At 40.5% G+C, this 15555-nt stretch overlaps 1 protein-coding gene across 1 annotated transcript in view; it reads left to right on the top strand.

Moving 5' to 3' along the window:
• The window catches only part of SMARCA2 (SWI/SNF related BAF chromatin remodeling complex subunit ATPase 2), a 163458-nt gene that overhangs the window by 76367 nt on the left and 71536 nt on the right, over positions 1-15555 (top strand). The window contains exons 22-24 of the mRNA XM_068973585.1: positions 191-357; positions 8399-8562; positions 14425-14652. Coding sequence (XP_068829686.1) covers positions 191-357; positions 8399-8562; positions 14425-14652 — 559 coding nt within the window. The remainder of the gene's footprint in view (positions 1-190; positions 358-8398; positions 8563-14424; positions 14653-15555) is intronic.

Raw genomic sequence — 15555 nt, 5'->3', positions numbered from 1 at the left:
TATATTCTGTTTTTCCATGAAACACTCTCCACGGCTTTGGAGTGGCTATGTACTCATCCATTCATTCATTCCGTAGTTATTTACCGAATGTTTACTCTGCACAAGGCACTGTATGAAAAGCAAAGCTCTGCTGGATCCTTCAAGAAGACAGCAGTAATACTGTCTTCTTGTTTTGCATTTTTGGGTTCAGGGCTGAGCTGTATCGGGCCTCGGGAAAGTTTGAGCTACTTGATCGTATTCTGCCAAAATTGAGAGCGACTAACCACCGCGTGCTGCTTTTCTGCCAGATGACGTCCCTCATGACCATCATGGAGGATTACTTTGCTTTTCGGAACTTCCTTTACCTGCGCCTTGATGGTGAGTGTGTAAGGAATTAGGCTCCACAGCCACGCTCTTCAGAGTACAGGGATACTGGCAACTCAGATCCAACCTCAGTCAAAAGCAGGGGTAAAATTGTTGAAGAATTAGCAGAGTGAGGTCCAGCTTCTCTAGATAGCAGTTTTTATATCCTCCAGCCTAAAATATGCTGAAATCTTTGTGCAGATGTTTTTCCTACATTCAAGCCAATGCAAGTGACTTAAAATCATTTATAAGTACCCCAATTAAACTAAACTAAAATTAAAAAACTCTTCTTGCCTTTGGGCTTATCTATTCTCTATGTACCCCTCCTATATAGAATATTTTGATAAACCTTTAGGTTTTTCTGTGAAGGCATATTTTAAAGGGATAAAAGTTATGATTCCCTTCTTTAGTAACAGTGTAATAATCCACATAAGATTATATCTATCATTAAAACTTCTCTCATTTTCTAAATAGAAGTATATACATCCTACCTTAAGAGACATGGCTTCATTGTTTGCTGGATTTTGTGAACTGTGCAGAATATTTGCCTGATTTCTAGGGTGACACCATGTCCTTAAAAAATTAGTCAGAAAATATGAATTTAGAGATACTTCCTAAATTGCTGTACGATTTGGATGGCAGCCCTAGTATTTCAGAGATTAGGGATACCAAAATGTTCTTACTATGGCAGGGGGTGACATTTTCCAAGAGTGGTGAATAGGAGCTGGTTTACAGCCAGGATGGCGTTGAATTCCTGCATGGTGTTTCTAGTACCAATTTTTATCTGATGTAACATTCAAGTTATTGTCAAGTGGGAAATTTAAAGTTTATGTTCCATTAAAAGATGTTTTATTTTCAATCCAACATTTTCTCACCCTCTTGCTATGAACTGGATACAACTGGATATATACCACCCTCGGACCTGCCGTATTTTCTCTTACTTGAATTTTTAAGTAAATTCTCTATATGGTATACCTATTAGGGCATTGTTAACTCTTAAATTAATTATACCCTCTGACAAACTTGATTTTTTAAAGAACTTTACTTCCCTGGTGGTTCAGATGGTAAAGAAAGTGCCTGTAAAGCAGCAGACCAGGTTCGATCCCTGGGTCGGGAAGATCCCCTAAAGAAGGGAATGGCAACCCATTCCAGTACTCTTGCCTGGAGAATTCCATGGACGGAGGAGTCTGGTGGGCCACAGTCCATGGGGTCGCAAAGAGTTGGACACGACTGAGCTACTAACACAGTTCCCTCTCCTTGAAGTCACTGAAAACAGATGAATGCTTAAGTGAGCGTTGATTCTGAATTCATGACACAGCTCTGTCAGCCACAGTCTGTCTTTAGGCACGTCTGCCTTGTGTCTTGTCCTCAGGCTCAACCTGTTCCTTCCTCCCTCTCTTTGAGGGGAAGCCCTCCGTCAGCATTCTTCCTTTGAAAGGCAAGCCTGCCTTCACTGCTGCTCAGGTGAGAGGCCACCAGCTCTGTTTTCCTGAATAGACAGTCCCTCACAGATGTCCTGCAGAACCATTGTTTACTGCTTTGTGGCATTTTGACTGGAATCTCAGCTCCCTGAGGGCTGTGGCCTTGGAATAGTTGAGTCTGGAAAACTGGCAAGAAGTGACTTCCTTGAAGCAAATCTTTCTCATGTATCCTGCCAGCTTGAGAGAGTATCTTTAATTGTCTGTTGGTTGCTGCCCTTATTTTTATCAATCATAAGTCAGAAAAGCTCATGTTTATGGAATGCCTACTATCAGTACATGTGGGATACCAGGCAAGGCACTTCCTGTGCATTACTTATTTAATTTTCTCAGCAAACAAGGTGTAAACACAATCCCCATTTAGCAAATGAGAAAACAGAGGCTTAGAGAGATAAGTTAACTTGCCGAAGTTTACACGTGAGGCAGATGGTGAAACCAAATTGTAACTTTGATCTCTCTAACTGCACATTAATTTAGAATCAGTTTTAGTAGATCCAGCAAAATGAATCCCATCTCTGAAAATGCAGGTTGTTTTCCCAGAGACAATATTTTTAAAAATGATTTTTAACTTATTCAACAATTTTTAATTAATTGAAAATGACCAGACCATTTCAAGAGAACGAGCCACTCACTGATCCTGCTAGCAAAGAGTAGGTTGGAGGAAAGAAGCAAACAAGTTCATTAAGTGTTACAGATAGCATTCAGAAGGCTTCATGGACTTCTAGCTGAAAGAAGCAACAGCCATTTGTTTCAGAGTTAGAGAGAATTCATGGGCAAACAATCAACATACACATGGATAAATTAGTACACCCACTTCCAACTGTACCACCCTCCAACCATATCCCCTTAACCCAGTTTTTAAAATGACTTTGGATTTTCATTGCTCAATTTTATATCCCAGATTTTTGACCTCAAGAAAAAAAATTTGATGACAGATAAGTAGATTTTTTTTCCTGGCAAAGATTATGGTTGCATGAATAGATTTAACTACGATTCCATCAGTCTTTGTTTTCACTGGAAACAATTTTTGAATGAGAGTAAGCAGTAAAGTTAAGTCCCAGAAGACAACATTTTCCAAAAGCAGCTGAAACTAAGTTAAAATGAGTAATCATAAAAGCCTGACAGTGTGTTCCTTCTGGAAAATTTGCAATTTTCAACACAATTGCCTTTATTATTAACTGTATTCTTGGTTATGCTCTGCGTCAAAGTCTAAAAGAACTTGGACTTGATACACTTTAAATCCTGTGCCCATATACAAGCAGCACTTCTTAGGCTGGAAATAAACCCTGACACGGTAGTTTGAATCTCCTTGAGGAGCATGCCAAAGATTGCTGATGATCAGCAAATATCTTGGCTTGGAGAACCTTTGACTAATGGAAGTAGTAATCCAGAAAATTCTGAACCTTGTCATAAGAAATGCCATAGCTTTGCATGAGAAGTGACTCAATCACATCTTTTCCTGGCCTTATAATTTATCAGGTTCCATGCTGTGTATACGGTTGGTCCCTCATTCCTCAGTATCAAGTCAGGGATTGGTTCCAGGACCCCCCCAAATACTAGAATCCGCAGATGCTCAAGTCCCTGATATAAACTGGTACAGTATTTACATATAACCTATGCACATCCTCCATATACTTTATGTATTTTTATGGCATTTTAATTTTACTTACGTTGTTTATTCTTTGCTGTACTGGGTCTTCGTTGCTCTGCATAGGCTTTCTCTAGTTGCAGTGAGTGGGGGCTTCTCTTGGCAGAGCACAGGCTCTAGGGCACACAGGCTGAGAAGCTGCAGCGTGCAGATTCACTAGCTGAGGCTCACGGGCTTAGTTAACCCAAGACATGGGGAGTCTTCCCAGACCATAGATCAAACCTGTGTCTCCTGCGTTGGCAGGTGGATTCTTAACCCCTGGACCACCAGGGAAGTCCTTTCATATAATTTAAATCATCTCTAGATTACTTATTATACCTAATACAATATAAACGCTGTGTAAATCATTGCTGGTGCTCAGCTAATTCAAATTATGCTTTGGGGAACTTTATGGTATTTTTTAAAAATTCCAAATACTTTTGATCCACTCTTGGTTGAATCCCTGAATGTGCAAACCAAGACTACAAAGAGCTGACTGTACTGTTATCTCTGGGAATGTCTTCTTTCCCCATATTGGAAAGATTTTTATTTGCTTGTTTCTGTGGCTTTTCCTCCTATTTCTGACAGAGGGTGAAATGTGAACCTATAATTTTTTTTAAAAAAATCACTGTATCTGGACAGATGATGTAGCAAAAAGGTTTCATGATAGAATGGAACTTGCCTTCCATTGTCATTGTGAGCACACAGTTCTCTGTGATCTCAGAATGCTGGTTCTGAACATAAAAGAAAGAAGGACACCACATTTTTGAAACATTGTTCAACAAAACACATTTTGTGTCCTTCCCCACAAATCTAAATTCTTGCAGTTCATCATTGAAGGATTTGACCAGGTTGCTCAACTGGAAATCTGATTTATAAAGTAAAATGAGCTCTAAAGAACATTTCTCCATTGAATGGGGACACCCAAAGGCCCTGGTTTCCAATCCCCATTTGCTATATTCAGAAACTACATCCCCTCCCCCACCACAGGAGAGTACTTAACTATTTTTATTAATGTGAAAGACAGATGATCCCCCCCATATTTGGGAACTTGAACCTCCATAGCAACTTAGTTCCATTAGCTGGAGTCACTTAAATGTTTTAATCCCCTGAAATAAATTGCTGGTATATTTTCATCCTTAAAAAAAAAAGAACACCATGTAGAAATAATATTTGTATAGCAGGCAGTTAGTGACTATCAGGTAATATGCATACATATTTCCCAACAGCCTAAAGCCTTTTTCAAAACTCTGCAGCTGCATTTTTCTGGTAAAATATATTCAGATGGAATATCATAGGGATTTTTTTTTTTTCCTTTTCCCCAATGCAGTTCATGAAATGGCCAGGTGAATAGATTACAAACACTTTGAGAGTAAGGGACAGATTTGGAATGCAAATCTGGGGACCTTTGCGCTGTTGTTGTTCAGTAACTAAGTTGTGTCCGACTCTGAAACCCCGTGGACTGTAGCCCGCCAGGCTCCTCTGTCCTCAACTGTCTCCTGGAGTTTGCTCAGATTCATATCCATTAAGTCAGTGAGGCCACCCAACCATGTCATCCTCTGTCACCCCCTTCCCCTGCCCTTGATCTTTCCCAGCATCATGGTCTTTTCCAAGAGTTTGCTCTGCTCATCAGGTGGCCAAAGTATTGAAGTTTCAGCATTAGTCCTTCAAATGAATATTCAGGGTTGATTTCTTTTAGGATTGACTGGTTTGATCTCCTTGCTATACAGGGACTCTCAAGAGGTTTCTCCAACACCACAATTTGAAAGCATCAATTCTTTGGTGCTCAGCCTTTATTATGGACCAATTCTCACATCCATACGTGATTACTGGAAAAACCGTAGCTTTGACTATATGCACCTTTGTTGGCAAAGTGATGTCTCTGCTTTTTAAGACTCTGTCTACCTTTGTCATAGCTTTCCTTCCAGGGAGCAAGCGTCTTTTGTTTTTATGGCTGCAGTTACCATCCGCAGTGATTTTGGAGCCCAAGAAAATAAAATCTGTTACTGTGTCTACTTTTTCCCCTTTGCCTTGAAGTGATGGGACTGGATGCCATGATCAAGTTTTTTGACTATTGAGTTTCTAGCCAGCTTTTTCACTCTCCTTCTTCACCCTCATCAAGAGGCTTTTTAGTTCCTCTTCACTTTCTGGCATAAGAGTAGTATCATCCGCATATCTGAGGTTATTGATATTTCTACCAGCAATTTTGATTCCAGCTTGTGATTCATCTAGCCCAGCGTTTCACATGATATACTCTACATAGAAGTTAAATAAGCAAGGTGACAATATACAGCCTTGTTGTATTCCTTTTCCAATTCTGAACCAGTCCATAGCTCAATGTCTTGTTCTAACTGTTGCTTCTTGGCCCACATACAGGTTTCTCAGGAAACAGGTAAGGAGGTCTGGTATTTTCAGCTCTTTAAGAATTCTCCATAGTTTGATGCGATCCACACAAAGGCTTTAGCATAGTCAAAGAAGCGGGAGTAGATGTTTTTCTGAAACTCCCTTACTTTCTCCATGATCCAACGAATGTTGGCAATTTGATCTCTGGTTCCTCTGCCTTTTCTAAACCCAACTGGTACATATGGAAGTTCCTGGTTCATATACTGCTGATGCCTAGCTTGAAGGATTTTGAGCATAACCTTGCTAGCATGTGAAATAAGTGCAGTTGTATCGTAGTTTAAATAGTCTTTGGCATTGCCTTTCTTTGGGATTGGAATGAAAACTGACCTTTTCCAGTCCTGTGGCCACTGCTGACTTCCAAATTTGCTGACACGTTGAGTGCAGCACTTTGAGAGCGTCATCTTTTAGCATTTGAAATACCTCAACTGGAATTCCATCACCTCCACTAACTTTGCTGGTAGTAATGCTTCCTAAGGCCCACTTGACTTCACACTCCAGAATGTCTGGCTCTAGGTGAGTGACCACACCATCATGGTTATCCGAGTCATTAAGACTTTTTTTTGTATAGTTCTTCTGTGTATTCTTGTCACCTCTTCTTAATCTCTTCTGCTTCTGTTAAGTTCCTTACCATTTCTGTCCTTTATTGTGCTCATCCTTGCATGAAATGTTGCCTTGGAATCTCCAGTTTTATTGAAGAGATCTCTAGTCTTTCTTAGTCTATTGTTTTGCTCTATTTCTTTTCATTGTTCACTTAAGAAGGCCTTCTTATCTCTCCTTGCTATTCTCTGGAACTCTGCATTCAGTTGGGTGACTACTCTCTCTTTCTTCCTTGCCTTTCATGTCTTTTGTTTCCTTAGCTATTTGTAAAGCTTCCTCAATCACTTTGCCTTCTTACATTTGTTTTTCTTGGGTATGGTTTTGGTCACCACCTCCTGTACAGTGTTATGAACATCCATCCATAGTTCTTCAGGCACTCTGTCTATCAGATCTAATCCTTTTGAATCTATATGTCACTTCCACTGTATAATCATAAGGGATTTGATTTAGGTCATACCTGGATGGCCTAGTGGTTTTCCTTATTTTCTTCAATTTAAGTCTGAATTTTGTAATAAGGCGCTTTTGCTCTGAGCCATAGTCAACGCCAGGTCTTATTTTTGCTGACTGTATAGAACTTCTCCATCTTCAGCTACAAAGAACATAATCTGATTTTGGTATTGACCATCTGGTTATGTTCATGTGTAGAGTCATCTCTTGTATTGCTGGAAAAGAGTGTTTGCTATGACCAGCGTGTTCTCTTGCTAAAACTCTGTTAGCTTTTGTCTGCTTCATTTTGTACTCCAAAGCCAAAGTTGGGTGTTATTCTGAGTATCTCTTGACTTCCTACTTTTGCATTCCATTCCTCTATGATGAAAAGGACTTTTTTTTTTTTTTTTTTGGTATTAGTTCTAGAAGGTCTGGTAGGTCTTCACAGAACCAGTCAACTTCAGCTTCTGTGGCATCAGTGGTTGGGGGTGTAGACTTGGATTACTGTGATGTTGAATGGTTTGCATTGGAAACGAACTGAGATCATTCTGTTGATTTTTTAGATTGCCCGCAAGTACTGCATTTCGGTCTATATCCAAACAAAGCAGCAGGTAATGCACCTGGCGATGGCTCACCCCATGGTGTCTGATGAGACTCCAAAATAGTGAATAAGCAGAGAGTATGAAACCCCAGAATATGTTCTTCATGCCCAAAAGTGAACTCTGTATTCTGGGGTTTCATACTCTCTGCTTATTCACTATTTTGGAGTCTCATCAGACACCATGGGGTGATCCATTGCCAAGTGTATTACCTGCAGCTTTGTTTGTCTTTAGTTTATATCCTTTGAACTGAACAGTTCAGAATATCAGCATGAGAACTGACCCAGAGATTCCTTTTTTTAAAAAATTATTTTGGTTTCAAGTCTTGCTAAGGAGTATAAAAATATTCCATTCACATTTTATGTTTTTACTAACCAGATCATGCTCAGTAGCCATCCAAATGGCAAAATACAGTAGAAATCAATGTCCTTTTGTTTCCATTCTCTTGGGCATAAACAAGTCCCTACTCTAAAGTCGACTGGCAAAGTAGCTTTAAGCCATTATAATAATCCTTTTAGGCATGTGTGTGTATATTTTTTTAAGTTATTTGGTGTTTTCAAGCATGAAAATAAATCCGGAAAATGTTTTCACTGAGTTTTAGGTTAGTGTGAGAATGTTATAAGATTTGTAAGTTTCACAGATTCCCTGTCAGAATATTTAAACTCTTTTCAATATTTTGGAACAATGAGGAGTAGATAGAGCATTCCTTCTTGATTACAGAAAAGTCTCTTACTATCTCTCTTTTTCTTTTTTCTAATTGCAAGATGCTCAGTTTTCCTTTCAAAAGTGCAAAAACCTTAGGGGTTTCCTCACCAATACTAAGAGGAATCTGAGTCTATTTCTCAAGGAAGCAGGCCCTTTTGTCTAGCTCTGTGCCATTTTCAGACAGGAGTTAATTGGCAAATTTATTTTTCTTATCCCCTCAGGTACCACCAAGTCTGAAGATCGTGCTGCTTTGCTAAAGAAATTCAATGAACCTGGGTCCCAGTATTTCATTTTCTTGCTGAGCACAAGAGCTGGAGGCCTGGGCTTGAATCTCCAGGCTGCTGATACTGTGGTCATCTTTGACAGCGACTGGAATCCTCATCAGGTGTGCATCTCTCTGCCTTGGTGCCCTAGCCTCCCTTCTGGAGAAGACTGGGGAGGCTAGCGGTTCCCTCATATGCATTTATGGGGCAGAGTACATTCCTAAACAAGTGGACCGTGTCTCCAAAGGGAAAACAGTCCAGCACATTCTTACGTCTACTTTCTTATATCCCTTGAAACATAGATATTGAGATGTCTTACACATGCCTTTGGTGTGCCTTTGAAGAGTTCAAGTTTGCAGGACAAAAACTCAAGTTTCCCCTTCATTTTAAGCCCCTCCATCCCCCATCTCCTGGGATTGCCACTGAACAAAGTATATTTGAAAGTGTTAGTTGCTCAGTTGTGTCTAACTCTTTGCGACCCCATGGACTGTAACCCACCAGGCTCCTCTGTCTTTGGAATTTGCCATGCAAGAATACTCGAGTGGGTAGCCATTCCCTTCTCCAGGGAGTCTTTCTGACCCAGGGATCGAACCTGGGTCTGCAATGGCAGGCGGTTTCTTTACTGTCTGAGCCACCTGGTAAAAATGAGTCCTAGAAAGCTGGAAATAATGTCTCCAAGGTCACACAATTTGTATATTAGTTTTTTATTCTGTGTGTTTTATTTAAAATCATCGTCAAAAAATATTCTATTCTATACACCTAAAACATTTTAAATCAACTATACTTCTGTTTTTAAAAACACATAGAAATATTCTATGAGCAACTGCTAAAAAAACCAATAGAATAGGTCCCTTGTGGCAGTTTCGTCTGGGAGGTAGGTAGTATACCTGCCTATAAGATAACTCAGTAGAGCAATATTCAGGCTTCCCAGTGGTAAAGAACCTGCCTGACAGTGCAGGAGACGTAAGACACGCAGGTTCGATCCCTGAGTCGGGAAAATTCCCTGAAGGAGGGCATGGCCATCTACTCAAGTATTCTTGCCTGGAAAATCCCATAGACAGAGGAGCCTGGTGGGTTACAGTCCATAGAGTTGCGAAGAGTTGGAAATGAATGAAGTGACTTAGCACACATGCAGGGTGATATTTTTGAGGATTAGATTCATATTGGAACAAATGTGGATTCACAGTAGTAAAGAGAACTGCAGCTCTCACATAGGAAGGTGAATTCTACATCAGCTTAGCCTGGACTCCTTCCTGTACCGGTCTCATGGACTATAAATACGCAGAATCACACCATCTCACTAGGTTGTTGTGAAGACTGGATGGAAAAGGCTTACAGAAGTTGTCTTTGTCAGGAAGTGGAGTTCAGATGCATTAGAATTACGAGGGAGCTTTTTAAAAACAGCCATGCCTGCTTGTCATTCCCTGCACCTTACCCTTAATTTTGTAGGGCCTTCCCACTTGTCTAGACTTCTCTATACACAAGCTTCTGGGAGATTCAGACACAGACTTCCTCACACATCCGGGGATCCCTGACTTCAAGAATAAAGCAGTGATTCCAAACCTGTGGGTGCCCACCAGCCTTGACCACTGCATGTGCCCCTGCCATTCTTTCCTGGTGATGACATTCAAGTCGAGTTCCTTTTGAAATTTTCTCACCCTGAAAGGGGTTACAGGTGACCAGCATATAGTGTATTAGTCTTCGGGAGATAGTCTCATATGCCTTGTATATTTTTATATCCCATATTTCTTTCCAAGTCACAGGGAGAATTCACATTCCCAGGAGAAACCCAGTTTTCCTCTTGCCGTGGTAAATGTTCCACAAACATTTATTGAAGGGCTGTTATGCCACGGGCACTGAGCTAGGCTAAGTATCTAGGGAAGGATGTGTGATTCCCCTCCTCCCAGGATGCTTAGTCTGCCTGGCTGTTTACATCACCCTCGTCGCTGCTGCCTAAATCTTCAGTGAGATACAGTAACCTGGGTATAGGTGAATGGAGAGTTCACTAGATTTTATCTTCCAGGATAAACACTTCTGTGGCATCTCAGCTGTTCACCCTCATTGGCACAGTGTTTATGCTAAGAATCCAAGGAAATCTAGTTTCCAGAAATGCTAGTATACCATGAGAAAGGATGCTGGGACATCCATGTGTTTCTGTCTCTATCTCTCTGTCACACACACACACACACACACACACACGTTTATGAACAGTAGCTAAAAATGGAACCCCAGAATCAAAGTAAGTTACATGCATACCTAACAGTTCACAATGCATGTGAATTGAAACTTGGGCAACAAAACACAGACCCCCACATTTCCTCTGGTCTAACTCATCCCAAATTCCTCACACTAGGCCATATATTTCTGCAGATATTTATATATCTGCCATAGGTAGATTCACTTCCACCTGATTTGGTTAACTAGAATGACTAGATTTTTTTTTTTTCATGCCTGTCATTTAATCATGGCCATTAGTTTGGGTAGACTTTTATTTTTTTAATTTTCAAAAATCAGTGATGTTTGAGTGATACAGATGAACACTAATTTTTCATTTAAAAAGTAGGAGAACTAACTTTTACTAAACAACAACTCTCCCAGATACTATGAGGCACTTTGCATACCTCATTTCAAGTAATCCTCAGAGTATTTTATATGTAAAGAAACCCAGGAAGCACAGCCAGGATTCACACCCATGTCTGTCTAAGTTAGGGTTTAAATCCTGGCTTTGGGCTCTTTCAACCTTGTACACTTGCATACCTCCCCCTCCAAATAAAAGTTGTAGAGTTCTTTTTCCATCGTGGCTTCAGCATGTATTGAAGAAACACTTTTTTCCTGTAATTATTCTTTATTGTATTGAATCAAAATTAAGGCACATTGGTGAAAGGGGGTTTATTTGACATAGGTTGACAGGTTGAAGATTTGGCCTTAAAGTTGCTAATTGGAGGCCATTGCTAAAGTCAAAGATAGAACATATGAATGTGGAATTATCACTAAAACCTTCTGGGGTCACCAGGACTCTCATTTCCAAACTTCTAAGAGAAACACGGGGATTTATTTTATTTACTTTAACCTGTGGAGCAGGAGCTGTGTTGTTATTACAGAGAGGTCAACAGCATAGTTACTTTGGAGGTCCTTTTCTCAGGCTGTGTTCTTGTCTTCAGATATCATCACACCTAAATCAGTGTGATGGGGTTCTAGATCTCTAAGACTGCAGAAATGGTAAATAATCCATTCAGTGATTGCAATACTTATCTCCTTGTCATAATATTGATATTTCCCCCCTTTTTTGGCATAGAAGCCCACAGGCTTACCTTGCATAAACTTCGTCAGAAATAGACATTTTTGCTATTTTCCAAACAGATCATGTTAAACATACCAAAAAACACCACCACCACCACCAACAAAAACCTAATGGCAACAAGCTCCCAAGGGTTCAAGAACTTGTTCCCCTGTTTGTAGGTGGTCCATGCTCTCCACTTACTCACCTGTCATAATCTGCTGCGAGCTGGACCTTAGTATTTTATGTTTTATCAGCATCTTCTAGGACAGGCTCAAACTATAACCCAGGGGTAAGTCTGGCCAACCACCTGAGTCGACCACAATATAAGCAAAGAATGATTCTCACATTTTTACATATAAAATGTGCAATTGAAAAAGAAGGAAAAATGAATATCAGCCTTCAGTAGGAACAGTTGCTCAATGTTTGCTCTTGACCCAGGGAGCCTGGAATATTTACCACTGGGCCCATTCTGGAATCGGTATTCAACCCTTCTTCTGGGAAATAATCGAGGTGGGTGGCACAGAACTTGCCAACTCGGCTGCTGCTCAGCCATTCCGGTGAAGATGTGTGGAGAGAGAGGACCAAACTCAGGGCTTGAAGAGGAAGTGTACAGTTTCCTCCCTAGCGACTCTATACCTTTGGCTTTTTTTTTTTTTTTTTAATTTTTTTTTTTTTTTTAATTTTAAAATCTTTAATTCTTACATGTGTTCCCAAACATGAACCCCCCTCCCCTCCCTCCCCATAACACCTCTTTGGAAAATAATCTAATTTGGACGAGTCCCAGCTGTCTTCATAGTTTAGCTCTCCCATTCAGATATCTTCTGAGAAGAAACTTTTGCCCAATTAGTCATTTAATTGTAAAGGCCCAGCAAAGACAGGTCTCCTGGGCAGGCTTCGGCCTGTTGCGTCTCAGTGCCGCACGAGTGACCAGGAAACTCATCTTGTCAAGATGATGGCCTTATAGCTATGGAGTGTCAGCTCTGTGCAAAACAGTTTTTCAAAGGTGCCAGGGACGCAGGATGCAGGGGACAGACCTTTGCCCTAAAAATGTACATGGGTTTAATGGAGGACACATGGAAACAGCTAATTAACATTAGCCCGGAAGCCATTACCTGGACCGAAATAAACAAAAGTGACCAAAATAAACAAAAGAGGACACATGGAAACAACTAATTAACATTAGCCCAGAAGCCAGTACCTGGACCGAAATAAACAAAAGAGGACACATGGAAACAACTAATTAACATTAGCCCAGAAGCCAGTACCTGGACCGAAATAAACAAAAGTGGACCAACAAGTTTTTATTATGTGGCCTTAAAATTAGGTATCTCTGCCTCGTAGCTTTAGGAAGGTTTTTATTTAAAGATTTCATTAAAACCGTATTTTTTTATTACAAGAGTAATATATATTCAAAGCAGAAAAAAAAATTGCCAAACCACATGAAAATAAAATGAAGAAAACGTAACAACACCTATCTGGAGATAAAAAATATTATTGGCTTCTTAGTATTTGTCCTTTCTCCCTTTTCTTGGTACAGATAAATATATGCACATACAGCCTAATGTACATATTCATATATAACTTGCAGTTTTCACATATAGCTTTGTGTCATTAAGTTTTCTGCAGTATAATTTTAATGTATTATCTTGGCACATATGGTAGAAGACTGTAATTTATTTCACCAATCTGTTACTGTTGAATGTTTACTTAATTCTGCTTTTTAAAAAAAATTATAAATAATATATAATGCTGAAAGGTGCATCCTTATCGTAAATCTTGGTGGATATGCATGCTTATTCCCTTAGGATGCATTTTCAGAAGTGGAATTTCTAAGTTAAGGACCACAGTCAATGTTAACACTTTAGATACACAGTGCCAAATTTCTGTCCCCCAAATGGTGACTTGTTTGCCACTCTACCAGCTTTCCCTTTCATTCCTCCAGACTAAAGGGTGAGTCTCTGATGATTTGAATTAGATACCAGAAAATGTGCTACATGGACAATCATTATATGAACAATGTGTGTATATATGTATAATGTATGTGTGCATAATTCAGCAGTATCTTGATAATCATCTTTAACACCTTCCTTTAACCCTGCAACCAGCTTCCCTGGTGGCTCAGGTGGTAAAGAATCTGCCTGCAATGAGGGAAACCTGGGTTCGATTCCTGGGTCGGGAAGATCCCCTGGAGAAGGAAACGGCAATCCATACCAGTATTCTTGCCAGAATTCCGTAGACAGAGGAGCCTGGCAGGCCACAGTCCATGGGGGTGCAAAGAGTAAGACAGGGCTGAGCCACGAACACTTTCACTTTAACCCTGCAACTTAGGGTTAGTTGTAGTTAATATCCAAGTCATACTTGTGACATCAAATTTATTTTTATCTTTTTAGTTAGGGACAAATCTGGTGACCCTAGGGACACATTAAAAACAAACAACAAGAACAACAAAACTATCCTGAGACCTGGATTTCAAAACCTGAGATGTATTTCAGTTAGCTTGGTTAATTTGAACTCAGGTTCCCTCAGCTAGCAATGACCTTGAATTTTTCGAAGGAAGGTAGCTTGTATATTTTACAAATGTAAGCAGAATCTTGCATTAGTAAAGGTGGATTAAGTAATGCCTCCCTGGTTTCCTCTTGGGTGGGCGACGCGGCCGCTAACCCAGACGCATCGGCCGGTCCTCAAGCATGTGGTTCTCCAACAGGACCTGCAGGCGCAGGACCGCGCTCACCGCATTGGCCAGCAAAACGAGGTCCGCGTGCTGAGACTCTGCACTGTCAACAGCGTGGAGGAGAAGATCCTCGCCGCCGCCAAGTACAAGCTGAATGTGGATCAGAAGGTGATCCAGGCGGGCATGTTTGATCAGAAGTCTTCCAGCCATGAGCGGAGGGCCTTCCTGCAAGCCATCCTGGAGCACGAAGAGGAAAATGAGGTACGGCAGAAAGCCGAGCCTAGGAAGTCAGTGACCCTGAGTCTCGCGAGGGTTAAGAAGGCCTCTTTGTTCTTTAAAGCATTACCTGGGCTGGTGTTAATTAAAATGAATAAATTAGCCGCTATCTTACCCCTATAAATTTCACAGAAAGCCTGTGAAACTTATCCAGACGAGTTTCTTAAAAGCAGCTGCTAGAGGGACCTGAAGGCTTGGCTAGCGGGTGCTTCCCTGGTTTCCGCCAGAGATGCTACCTGCACGCTCGACTGTACTGTGAGTGCTGCCCTCTGTAGGGAGGGTGCAGAACTGCAGAAAGGCCTCTTGAAAGAAGCTGCTAGATGAGACTAGACCAAACCGAAGGGTTCCTCCTTGCCTTTTCTCTCTCCATCCTTCAGGGCCCTTTTTCTCTCTTGCTTTTTGATCAGGGATCACAGAACTTCAATATGTTTGTAGGAGAAGCCCTTGCAGCTGTCTTTAGCAATTTTGAGTCATACTTCTACTGGAAAAAGAGTGACCTTAACCTCCACTCCAAATTCTCCCGTTAAGAACTGACCAAAGACTGATAAAATTACTGACAAAAAGAAATCTCTTTTTATCTGCCAACACTGTTCCAAGAATGCATCGATTTTGTTTCTCTCGGGGAATCTCTGGAGAGCTGTTTTTTAAGATTGCTAGTCTTAGTCATTCGTTACTAAATTTTCATTCCCAAATGGGTTTGAAAGAGTTAAGAGATATAGTACGTAATCTTTATAAGACTATACAAAATACCAGCATCCGTCCTTATCATAAGATTGACTTGGGATGGACAGATTTGGTTTGGTGTGCCCATGTTTATAAATGGAAAAATGGGTTGGTCTTACATATTTATGTGGAATTCTATTTTCATTGCGTATATTAGATATACAG

The sequence above is a fragment of the Capricornis sumatraensis genome, chromosome 6, assembly GCF_032405125.1.
Source record: "Capricornis sumatraensis isolate serow.1 chromosome 6, serow.2, whole genome shotgun sequence".
Classification (NCBI taxonomy): Eukaryota; Metazoa; Chordata; class Mammalia; order Artiodactyla; family Bovidae; genus Capricornis; species Capricornis sumatraensis.
This window is presented reverse-complemented; position numbering and strand designations above follow the sequence as displayed.